This window comes from Oncorhynchus clarkii, chromosome 8, assembly GCF_045791955.1.
Source record: "Oncorhynchus clarkii lewisi isolate Uvic-CL-2024 chromosome 8, UVic_Ocla_1.0, whole genome shotgun sequence".
NCBI classification, from domain to species: domain Eukaryota; kingdom Metazoa; phylum Chordata; class Actinopteri; order Salmoniformes; family Salmonidae; genus Oncorhynchus; species Oncorhynchus clarkii.
This window is the reverse complement of record NC_092154.1, coordinates 21,447,224-21,459,416: the sequence shown is the minus strand read 5'-3', so window position 1 is coordinate 21,459,416 and position 12,193 is coordinate 21,447,224. Positions and strand designations below refer to the sequence as shown.

General features: G+C 37.5%; 1 protein-coding gene across 1 annotated transcript in view; it reads right to left on the bottom strand.

The window, feature by feature from the left end:
* LOC139415096 (microtubule-associated protein futsch-like) overlaps positions 1-12,193 on the bottom strand; it is a 95,749-nt gene that overhangs the window by 49,396 nt on the left and 34,160 nt on the right. Inside the window, exons 11-19 of the mRNA XM_071162908.1 lie at positions 9,377-9,415; positions 8,965-9,030; positions 8,306-8,338; positions 6,455-6,493; positions 6,246-6,287; positions 5,881-5,925; positions 5,408-5,452; positions 5,244-5,285; positions 4,964-5,020 (exon numbers count right to left, since the gene is read on the bottom strand). Of these exons, the coding sequence (XP_071019009.1) occupies positions 4,964-5,020; positions 5,244-5,285; positions 5,408-5,452; positions 5,881-5,925; positions 6,246-6,287; positions 6,455-6,493; positions 8,306-8,338; positions 8,965-9,030; positions 9,377-9,415 (408 nt within the window). The remainder of the gene's footprint in view (positions 1-4,963; positions 5,021-5,243; positions 5,286-5,407; positions 5,453-5,880; positions 5,926-6,245; positions 6,288-6,454; positions 6,494-8,305; positions 8,339-8,964; positions 9,031-9,376; positions 9,416-12,193) is intronic.

Sequence of the window (12,193 nt, the reverse complement as noted above, 5' to 3'; positions counted from 1 at the left end):
GAGGTTGTTTTCCTGACACCACACTCCGAGGGCCCTCACCTCCTCCCTGTAGGCCGTCTCATCGTTGTTGGTAATCAAGCCTACCACTGTTGTGTCGTCCGCAAACTTGATGATTGAGTTGGAGGCGTGCGTGGCCACGCAGTCGTGGGTGAACAGGGAGTACAGGAGAGGGCTCAGAACGCAACCTTGTGGGGCCCCAGTGTTGAGGATCAGCGGGGAGGAGATGTTGTTGCCTACCCTCACCACCTGGGGGCGGCCCGTCAGGAAGTCCAGTACCCAGTTGCACAGGGCGGGGTCGAGACCCAGGGTCTCGAGCTTGATGACGAGCTTGGAGGGTACTATGGTGTTGAATGCCGAGCTGTAGTCGATGAACAGCATTCTCACATAGGTATTCCTCTTGTCCAGATGGGTTAGGGCAGTGTGCAGTGTGGTTGAGATTGCATCGTCTGTGGACCTATTTGGGCGGTAAGCAAATTGGAGTGGGTCTAGGGTGTCAGGTAGGGTGGAGGTGATATGGTCCTTGACTAGTCTCTCAAAGCACTTCATGATGACGGATGTGAGTGCTACGGGGCGGTAGTCATTTAGCTCAGTTACCTTAGCTTTCTTGGGAACAGGAACAATGGTGGCCCTCTTGAAGCATGTGGGAACAGCAGACTGGTATAGGGATTGATTGAATATGTCCGTAAACACACCGGCCAGCTGGTCTGCGCATGCTCTGAGGGCGCGGCTGGGGATGCCATCTGGGCCTGCAGCCTTGCGAGGGTTAACACGTTTAAATGTCTTACTCACCTCGGCTGCAGTGAAGGAGAGACCGCATGTTTTCGTTGCAGGCCGTGTCAGTGGCACTGTATTGTCCTCAAAGCGGGCAAAAAAGTTATTTAGTCTGCCTGGGAGCAAGACATCCTGGTCCGTGACTGGGCTGGGTTTCTTCCTGTAGTCCGTGATTGACTGTAGACCCTGCCACATGCCTCTTGTGTCTGAGCCGTTGAATTGAGATTCTACTTTGTCTCTGTACTGGCGCTTAGCTTGTTTGATAGCCTTGCGGAGGGAATAGCTGCACTGTTTGTATTCGGTCATGTTACCAGACACCTTGCCCTGATTAAAAGCAGTGGTTCGCGCTTTCAGTTTCACACGAATGCTGCCATCAATCCACGGTTTCTGGTTAGGGAATGTTTTAATCGTTGCTATGGGAACGACATCTTCAACGCACGTTCTAATGAACTCGCACACCGAATCAGCGTATTCGTCAATGTTGTTATCTGACGCAATACGAAACATCTCCCAGTCCACGTGATGGAAGCAGTCTTGGAGTGGTCGGACCAGCGTTGGACAGACCTCAGCGTGGGAGCCTCTTGTTTTAGTTTCTGTCTGTAGGCAGGGATCAACAAAATGGAGTCGTGGTCAGCTTTTCCGAAAGGGGGGCGGGGCAGGGCCTTATATGCGTCGCGGAAGTTAGAGTAACAATGGTCCAAGGTCTTTCCTCCCCTGGTTGCGCAATCGATATGCTGATAAAATTTGGGGAGTCTTGTTTTCAGATTAGCCTTGTTAAAATCCCCAGCTACAATGAATGCAGCCTCCGGATAAATTGTTTCCAGTTTGCAGAGAGTTAAATAAAGTTCGTTCAGAGCCATCGATGTGTCTGCTTGGGGGGGGATATATACGGCTGTGATTATAATCGAAGAGAATTCTCTTGGTAGATAATGCGGTCTACATTTGATTGTGAGGAATTCTAAATCAGGTGAACAGAAGGATTTGAGTTCCTGTATGTTTCTTTCATCACACCATGTCACGTTAGTCATAAGGCATACGCCCCCGCCCCTCTTTTTACCAGAAAGATGTTTTTTCCTGTCTGCGCGATGCGTGGAGAAACCTGTTGGCTGCACCGCTTCGGATAGCGTCTCTCCAGTAAGCCACGTTTCCGTGAAGCAAAGAACGTTACAGTCTCTGATGTCCCTCTGGAATGCTACCCTTGCTCGGATTTCATCAACCTTGTTGTCAAGAGACTGGACATTGGCAAGAAGAATGCTAGGGAGTGGTGCGCGCTGTGCCCGTCTCCGGAGTCTGACCAGAAGACCGCCTCGTTTCCCTCTCTTTCGGAGTCGTTTTTTGGGTCGCTGCATAGGATCCACTCCGTTGTCCTGTTTGTAAGGCAGAACACAGGATCCGCGTCGCGAAAAACATATTCTTGGTCGTACTGATGGTGAGTTGATGCTGATCTTATATTCAGTAGTTCTTCTCGACTGTATGTAATGAAACCTAAGATGACCTGGGGTACTAATGTAAGAAATAACACGTAAAAAAACAAAAAACTGCATAGTTTCCTAGGAACGCGAAGCAAGGCGGCCATCTCTGTCGGCGCCGGACAGGACATATTATACGGAACATATACAGGATATTTACAGGACATATTACACTGGACATATACAGAACATAATCAGGAGAAATTATACAGAACATATACAGGACATATTATACTGGACAAATACAGGATATATACAGGACATAATATACAGGACGTATTATACTGGACATAATATACTGGACATATACAGAACATAATCAGGAGAAATTATACAGAACATATACAGGACATATTACACTGGACATATACAGAACATAATCAGGAGAAATTATATAGAACATATACAGGACATATTTTACTGGACAAATGCAGGATATTTAAAGGACATTTTATACTGGACATATACAGGATATATACAGGACATATTATACTGGACATATTACACTGGACATATTATACTGGACATATTATACTGGACATATTATACTGGACATATACAGGACATATTATACTGGACATATTATACTGGACATATTATACTGGACATATACAGGACATATTATACTGGACATATACAGGACATATTATACTGGACATATTATACTGGACATATTATACTGGACATATTATACTGGACATATTATACTGGACATATACAGGACATATTATACTGGACATATTATACTGGACATATTATACTGGACACATACAGGACATATTATACTGGACATATACAGGACATATTATACTGGACATATTATACTGGACATATTATACTGGACATATACAGGACATATTATACTGGACATATTATACTGGACATATTATACTGGACATATACAGGACATATTATACTGGACATATTATACTGGACATATTATACTGGACATATACAGGACATATTATACTGGACATATACAGGACATATTATACTGGACATATTATACTGGACATATTATACTGGACATATACAGGACATATTATACTGGACATATTATACTGGACATATTATACTGGACATATTATACTGGACATATTATACTGGACATATTATACTGGACATATTATACTGGACATATACAGGACATATTATACTGGACATATTATACTGGACATATTATACTGGACATATTATACTGGACATATTATACTGGACATATACAGGACATATTATACTGGACATATTATACTGGACATATTATACTGGACATATACAGGACATATTATACTGGACATATTATACTGGACATATTACACTGGACATATTATACTGGACATATTATACTGGACATATACAGGACATATTATACTGGACATATTATACTGGACATATTATACTGGACATATTATACTGGACATATTATACTGGACATATTATACTGGACATATTACACTGGACATATTATACTGGACATATTATACTGGACATATTATACTGGACATATTATACTGGACATATACTGGACATAATATACTGGACATATTATACTGGACATATACAGGACATATTATACTGGACATATACTGGACATAATATACTGGACATATACAGGACATATTATACTGGAAATATACAGGATATATTATACTGGATATACTATATAGGATATATTATACTGGACATATACAGGACATAATATACTGGAAATATACTGGACATATACAGGACATATTATACGGAACATATACAGGATATTTACAGGACATATTACACTGGACATATACAGAACATAATCAGGAGAAATTATACAGAACATATACAGGACATATTATACTGGACAAATACAGGATATATACAGGACATAATATACAGGACGTATTATACTGGACATAATATACTGGACATATACAGAACATAATCAGGATAAATTATACAGAACATATACAGGACATATTACACTGGACATATACAGAACATAATCAGGAGAAATTATACAGAACATATACAGGACATATTACACTGGACATATACAGAACATAATCAGGAGAAATTATACAGAACATATACAGGACATATTTTACTGGACAAATGCAGGATATTTAAAGGACATTTTATACTGGACATATACAGGATATATACAGGACATATTTTACTGGACAAATGCAGGATATATACAGGACATAAAATACAGAACATATACAGGACATATTTTACTGGACATATACAGGATATATACAGGACATATTATACTGGATATATACAGGATATATACAGGACATATTATACTGGATATATACAGGATATATACAGGACATATTATACTGGACATATACAGGATATATACAGGACATATTATACTGGATATATACAGGATATATACAGGACATATTATACTGGACATATACAGGATATATACAGGACATATTATACTGGATATATACAGGACATATACGGAACATACACACAACGTATTATAGTAGACATAGACAGGACATATACGGAACATACACACAACGTATTATAGTAGACTTATACAGGACATATTAAGGAATGTATTAAGGATGGTATTATTACTGTAATAGAAGAGTGACATGCAGTATACAGAACAACAATTACCACTGATATGAATATGTATGAAGCAAATAATAAAGTTATTATTATTATTACTATTGTTATACAGTATATTTAGGAGGTGCTTCAGAGCGTTAGTGCATACTTACGATACCAGCCAGGAGGTGATGATGGCCAGTAGACTGGTGTGGGTTGACAGGTGGGAACTACAACATACAACATCACACATTCATACAGAACATGCATGCTATGAAATGTCAATGTATTGAATAATATGTTGCTTGAAATAGTGTTTCAATGTACATGATAGAAAGACAACATACTCAAAATGTGGTCTGATTCTTGTCTACTGGATGTTCCCTCGTATTGCCATGTGTCCTAAGATGAGACAGTACTATCTGAACGGTACCATGAAGAAGACACATTTACCTGGTGCAGGTGCAGGTACCCCCGCATCCACATGTTGAGAATCTGATAAAATGATAAAAAGAGGACAGAAATAAAGATGTGAGGTGTTGGACAAACATGACACAAGTCCTGGTACAGACTCTGACTCTTAAAAAAAAGCTTTAATTAATGCATGACTGAGTTACCTTTCTTTGTGGACTTCTCCTTCTCTTCCTTTTTAAGTCTGAGTTCTAAGGAGGGAAAGGGAATGGCACAGCGGGGTTACATCTGATAGGTGACTTTGAAGTATTTTTCCACCTCAGCCACTCTACAGACCTTACTCTCCCTACTAGGAGAACTGAGGAGAAGAGGGTGATCTCCACACATATTTGACTGATTTGAATTCAATAAAACTGGGCAGTTTAAAACCGGACGATTTACTTTCTTTAAGCAGCGAGTGCTATGTGTGTCTTTTCATGAATTGTAAGACACTGGGAAAATAATGCCTTTTATGACTGAGTATTTTGTTCTGTATCCATCAAACTACATCGAAGTCTGTACTGTTCTGCACTGTACTGCTCAGGGGCATTGACAAATCATTGAATATATAGTTTATATATCCTTTATACATATATAAGTCATTCAACGTGGGCCTGTACTGTATTTAAAAATACTGTACCTCTCTTTCTGATCGCCTCTTCCAACTCCAATTGCCTTGCAACCTCTGGTTCAATGACATTGTTAGAGGAGTTACAGAGAGATGTTCAACCACACATTCAAAGGGGCAAAGCAATCTTAGAATATTTTCATTTCTTCATTGTTGCGTTTTGTTTTATTCAAATAACTTGCAAACAGCATTTCACTTGTGTGTAAATCTGTTCTTCATTTCAAATACAAACAATATAGTAGGCTATTGCCATTCAACTTGTACTGTACTTGCCATTCAACTTAAAGAAATATTAAAAAATTGCAACCATCTCCTCAAGATGAAACATTTGTCTTTCAGAGATGTGATAATAAGCTGAAAAGGAAGATTAGTCCTACCTCTCCTTTTTGTGTTCTCAACTGGCTTGCACATGTCTCGTTCTTTATAATAGAAAAAAAATCACAGAACAATATGATTGTATATCAATAAGATTGATAAAAAGAGCAACTACTACCTTCAGCATGTTTCTGCATTACCTAATATGATGTATTATCAACAGTGAAATACACAGTAAATGTACAGAAAATACAGTGTTTTCCAACAGTACCTCTCTTAGTTCTCACCGCTGGTTCCTTTTTAGGGGCCTCTGAAAATGAACACAGAATACATGACACAAGAGAACATTGTATACACATTCTTGCTTAGTGCTGTAGTTGTATGCCAAAGCTGAATGCCAAACTTTTAGAGAACACGTTCAGGAATCATTGGCCACTTTAATAAATGGATCACTAGTCACTTTAATAATGCCACTTTAATACATATCATACATACTCATCTCATATGTATTTACTGTATTTTATACCATCTATTGCATCTTGCCTATGTCTCTCGGTCATCGCTCATCCATATATTTATATGTACATAATCTTATCCCACCCCTTTAGATGTGTGTGATTAGGTAGTTGTTGTGGAATTGTTAGATTACTTGTTAGATATTACTACACTGTCGGAACTACACTGTTCGCTACACTCGCATTAACATCTGCTAACCATGTGTATGTGACCAATAACATTTGATTTGATTTTCATTTGATTTGAATGTATAGCTGTTTTAAAATAACACCATATTACAGAAAAATTACTGAAAATGTCAAATGTTTGAAAATTGCAATAGCTAAGATTATAATTGGCATAATCATACTGTACAGCTAACTACTTCTGACAAATGTGGCTAAACGGTGAAGCGGATAAACCATCAAGAATCTACAATTCAATCTCTGTTTCATCTTTAAAAAGATTTCTGATCAAACTGGAAGTGAATTAAAGATTCTACCCCTTTAAAGATGAACAGCTTTGCACTAAGATTGAATTGGTTCATCAAACCTCTCTAGGCTCTAAGCTACTTTCAAAGCTATATTCAAAGCAACATGAAATATCAGCTTCACAACACATACTCTTCCGGTCAGGAGTGGCCTTTTTAGCTGTGGATGAGGAAACGGTTATGGTCAAACAAGTCAGGAAGTTGTATATGTAAATGTATATTATTAGTTCATTTTAAAATACTCTCAGACTCATCTAATATGAAATTGTTACAGACCAGTGTTCATTTTGATTGCCTAAACCTTTTCTCTTACACCATGCTTGAGACACTACAAAGTCAACAACTCAGAGTGCATACTGTATCATGCAATGCTCATGTCATGTGCATATCTAGCATAGAGCTATCAAATAGAAAACACATTGACACATTGTATAGAGATGTATAGATGTAGGATACATACTCTATATCAGGTGCATTCAATTATTACCCTACGAGGTCTGAAGCCTGCTCGTTTTCTGTTCTACCTGGTAATTAAATGAATTGCACCCACCTGGTGTCCCAGGTCTAAATCAGTCTCTGATTAGAGAGGAACAATGAATGCAGTGGAACTGGCTTCAAGGTCCAGAGTTGCATTTGAGGGCTCTATATCTGTTACCAATGTAGATTTGCCCCCTTTTCAAACAGCAGGGGCCAGTATTATGCCTATTGAGGCAAGGTTCAATACAGCCATGCTCTCTAAGGTCTCCACATGCTCCCAGTTACAAACATGGTAATACACCAAACCACACTTTATCTGAAAACTTCCACTTAGCATTTTCTCCAAAATTGCAATTAAGATGGTTATGTTAATAGAATAGCTGCTTCTATAAATATACAGCAGGCAACAAAAGTGAGAACATCATCACTGGCCCAGCAGTATACATGGATTACCACAGTTTACGGTACTTTCTATATGGTGCAGTTACACATTAAGAGTGCCTTAGTGCTGTTTAGGGCCTGTTAAGGGCTTTTCATTCCTCTACTTCTATATAAGCTCTTACTTCAACAGCAACCAACGCCCTCCTTGGGGAGCATGAAGCGATGCACTACTGTGCTGCTATTCCTAACCACATGAAGGATAAAGTGACTCTAACATACCTTGCTTGGCTACTTTCCTCTTGACATGTTTAGCTACATATGACACAGATATATACCAGCCATTAGAGAATCGCACCCTAATGCATGGCTTATCTAAACTTCTCCACTAGATGGCGACTTTGAGAAGCAAAACCAAAGAAACGCAAACCATAAGTCAAAATTGAGTTACTGGGGAGTTACTCACTACTGAACTTTTATTAACCTATGTTTGGTGGAAACACTGCAACCCTGCAGCACATATGGGTCAAGTTGTAGCAATGGACTTTGGATTACTTGATAGTTAGTATGTCTACAATAACATTTAAGCCATAAATGGAACTTATAACACTGATATCATTAAACCAACGTTTTAAGTGTTGCCAATAGCCCAATAAGTCAGAAGCAGAAAAAGGTGTTAAGTCTACTACATGTAGGCATCCTCTAAAAGTCATAAGACACTTTTATGTCAGCCAGTTCTACATTCAAGGCTATATTAAGCAGAAAGAATCACTCCAATAGTTGTCCTATACAAATACATTTGACCCATACGGGAACACAGCCCTACTCACAGAAATAAGGTCAGCCAAAAGGGTGGTAAAGATATGAAGGGGTTGGTAATGAACAGCTCTCACTTCTCCACAACCATGCATGATATTGATCTATTAGCGGTATACCAATACCTTTTTCCTCCGCTGGCTCACTTTCAGGTTCTTTTGGTTTTGATGAATGCATACAAGGGCACACTACTGTAAAATGGAATGCACAGCTTTAAGCTTTACGATAGATCTTTGTATTTACATGTCACTATTTATTTGTTATATTTATTCGATATTCAGATGCAGGGGTGCAACTTTGGTTTTAGAAGTGAATTTTTTAAATAAACACTCCAAACAGCCTACCCGACCACTTGGAGGCATCCGCATGGTCCTAAAGCACACTTTTGCCTCGTTTTGTATCACATTCCAGTGATAAAACTGGGGGGGACAAAAATGACATTTCAGAATGTGGGGGGAGGGGGGGACATGTCCCCCCTGTCCCCAGTGAAAGTTGCGCCCCTGTTCAGATCAATAACCGACAAGGCTGTTGATATACCTTGATGTGCAGGAGTAGCAGCTTGCTGGACCTTTACCTCTGAAAAAGAAATTGATTCACTGATCAATACAAATAAATATGTAAACAGCCAAATGGTCTGGTATACTAAACCCTCTTCTAAATAATCAATCAACATAAATGTAAGATGGAGCTCTTTTCCTTTGATGTCATACAAATATATCCTCATAAAAGACCTGTAGTGACATGCTTCAATAGCAGGGGGGAGAGAAGTTAGGTGAATCACAAACAAATAATATAATTAATTATTCGACCAAAAGGGTGATTTTTCTTCTCAGAAAATCAATATTCAAACAAAAAGGGGATTTTCTGAACTGACAATACGCATGTTTCCTTCATTAAAAGTCAGATCTCTTGTACTGTAGTGTTTACATTATGCATTCATAAATCTAAAGGTTACGACTGGAATTAATTTGAAAAGTGGCAAGTGTAAGTTACAGGATGCAAATATGACAGCTTTATTAGAAATCTGAATTGCTTGAATTTGTCAGAATTAATGTGACACATTTTGATTAAACAGTAACCTTTCACTTGAGAGATGGGATCTTCACAGCAAACCTATGCAGCTGAATCTAGCATCCATTGACAAAGTTGCAAATAACAGAAAAATAATGGTGGTTGCCATAGTGCTTGAGGCCATAATCAGTGGGGAAATATAATATAAGGATACCACAATACTTCCAATTTGTGTAAATCAAAAGATCATGCTGCAGAAATCAAATTTGGAGCTGCTTCTCTGATGCTTTCGGGGACATTGAGACTGATCTCATTTGAAAGCTTTTAGCCAAAAATGCTAATTCCTTCCTTGATTCTATTCAGCCCTGCGGTCAAGTACATGATCTGTGTTATTAAACAATTATTCCTTTATCTTATTTTTTTCTGTTTGTAATGTATAAGCTGATAAAACAAAGCATTTCTCTTTATCCTGATTGAAATCATCAGGGATTCCAAGAGAAATATATTTCAAAAGATGGAGGTTTAATATCCTCCTTTTGCAGTTTGAACACGAATGCTGGAGAATAAATGTCAACATGTAAAGCATGCTTTAGGGCTGTAGGACAAAACAGGACAATAAAACTAGAAGATCATGATGTCACGATCAGCTCCCTTTCTGGATCCTTTCTGGAATATATCACTGATCGATTCATTAGTAAATATATCACTGATCCATTAGTAAATATATCACTGATCCATTAGTAAATATATCACTGATCCATTAGTAAATATATCACTGATCCATTAGTAAATATATCACTGATCCATTAGTAAATATATCACTGATCCATTAGTAAATATATCACTGATCGATCCATTAGTAAATATATCACTGATCCATTAGTAAATATATCACTGATCGATCCATTAGTAAATATATCACTGATCCATTAGTAAATATGTCACTGATCCATTAGTAAATATATCACTGATCGATCCATTAGTAAATATATCACTGATCGATCCATTAGTAAATATATCACTGATCGATCCATTAGTAAATATATCACTGATCGATCCATTAGTAAATATATCACTGATCCATTAGTAAATATATCACTGATCCATTAGTAAATATATCACTGATCCATTAGTAAATATATCACTGATCCATTAGTAAATATATCACTGATCCATTAGTAAATATATCACTGATCGATCCATTAGTAAATATATCACTGATCCATTAGTAAATATATCACTGATCGATCCATTAGTAAATATATCACTGATCCATTAGTAAATATATCACTGATCCATTAGTAAATATATCACTGATCGATCCATTAGTAAATATATCACTGATCGATCCATTAGTAAATATATCACTGATCGATCCATTAGTAAATATATCACTGATCCATTAGTAAATATATCACTGATCCATTAGTAAATATATCACTGATCCATTAGTAAATATATCACTGATCCATTAGTAAATTTATCACTGATCCATTAGTATATATAGCACTGATCCATTAGTAAATATATCACTGATCCATTAGTAAATATATCACTGATCGATCCATTAGTAAATATATCACTGATCCATTAGTAAATATATCACTGATCCATTAGTAAATATAAAAGTATAGAGTAAATATATATATCAATATATAGTGTAGTTTCCCATTCTATCAAATTAAAATATATGTTATTACTCATACTGTAGTCTGAACAGTGTTCTTCTTTCTCAGCCAGATACAAACACAAAATAACATATGCAATAGATGCTCAGTTGGACACTATTCAGTTTGAGGAGAGACAAAGATTGTGCAAGACATGACAAAAAGAAACAGTTGTCAACCAATCCTGTTCCGAGGCTTAAGGCCAAACCGCTTCACGAGACAGACGAAAAATCTGTTCCACAGACTTTAACATAATACTTTTTGCTGTGGCAAGGTGTCCTCGGATTCTGAAGAGAATTAATAACTCCTACAGCACACTGTAAGTGGCCAGCTGCACTTAGTGTATAAGAGTATTGCCAACAGGAGTGATTGATATACAGAGGGGTTCGAAATTATTGACATATTTTATGCAAAAACAATGAGAAATTATGTTACTTTATACTAATGCAACTGCTCAGAGAAAAATATTTTGTTTAATAAGTAATGCTTTTTTGTCTCTAAAAGTTAGGGGTCAGAAATATTCTGTAGTATTCTCTGTGTTCAATACATCACCTTATGAGGATAACGGCACTGAGCCTTTTCTAAAATGTTAAATGAGTTGGAGAACACATTGGGAGGGATTTTAGACCATTCCTCCATGCAGAATCCTTCCAGATCCTTGATATCCTTCATCTGC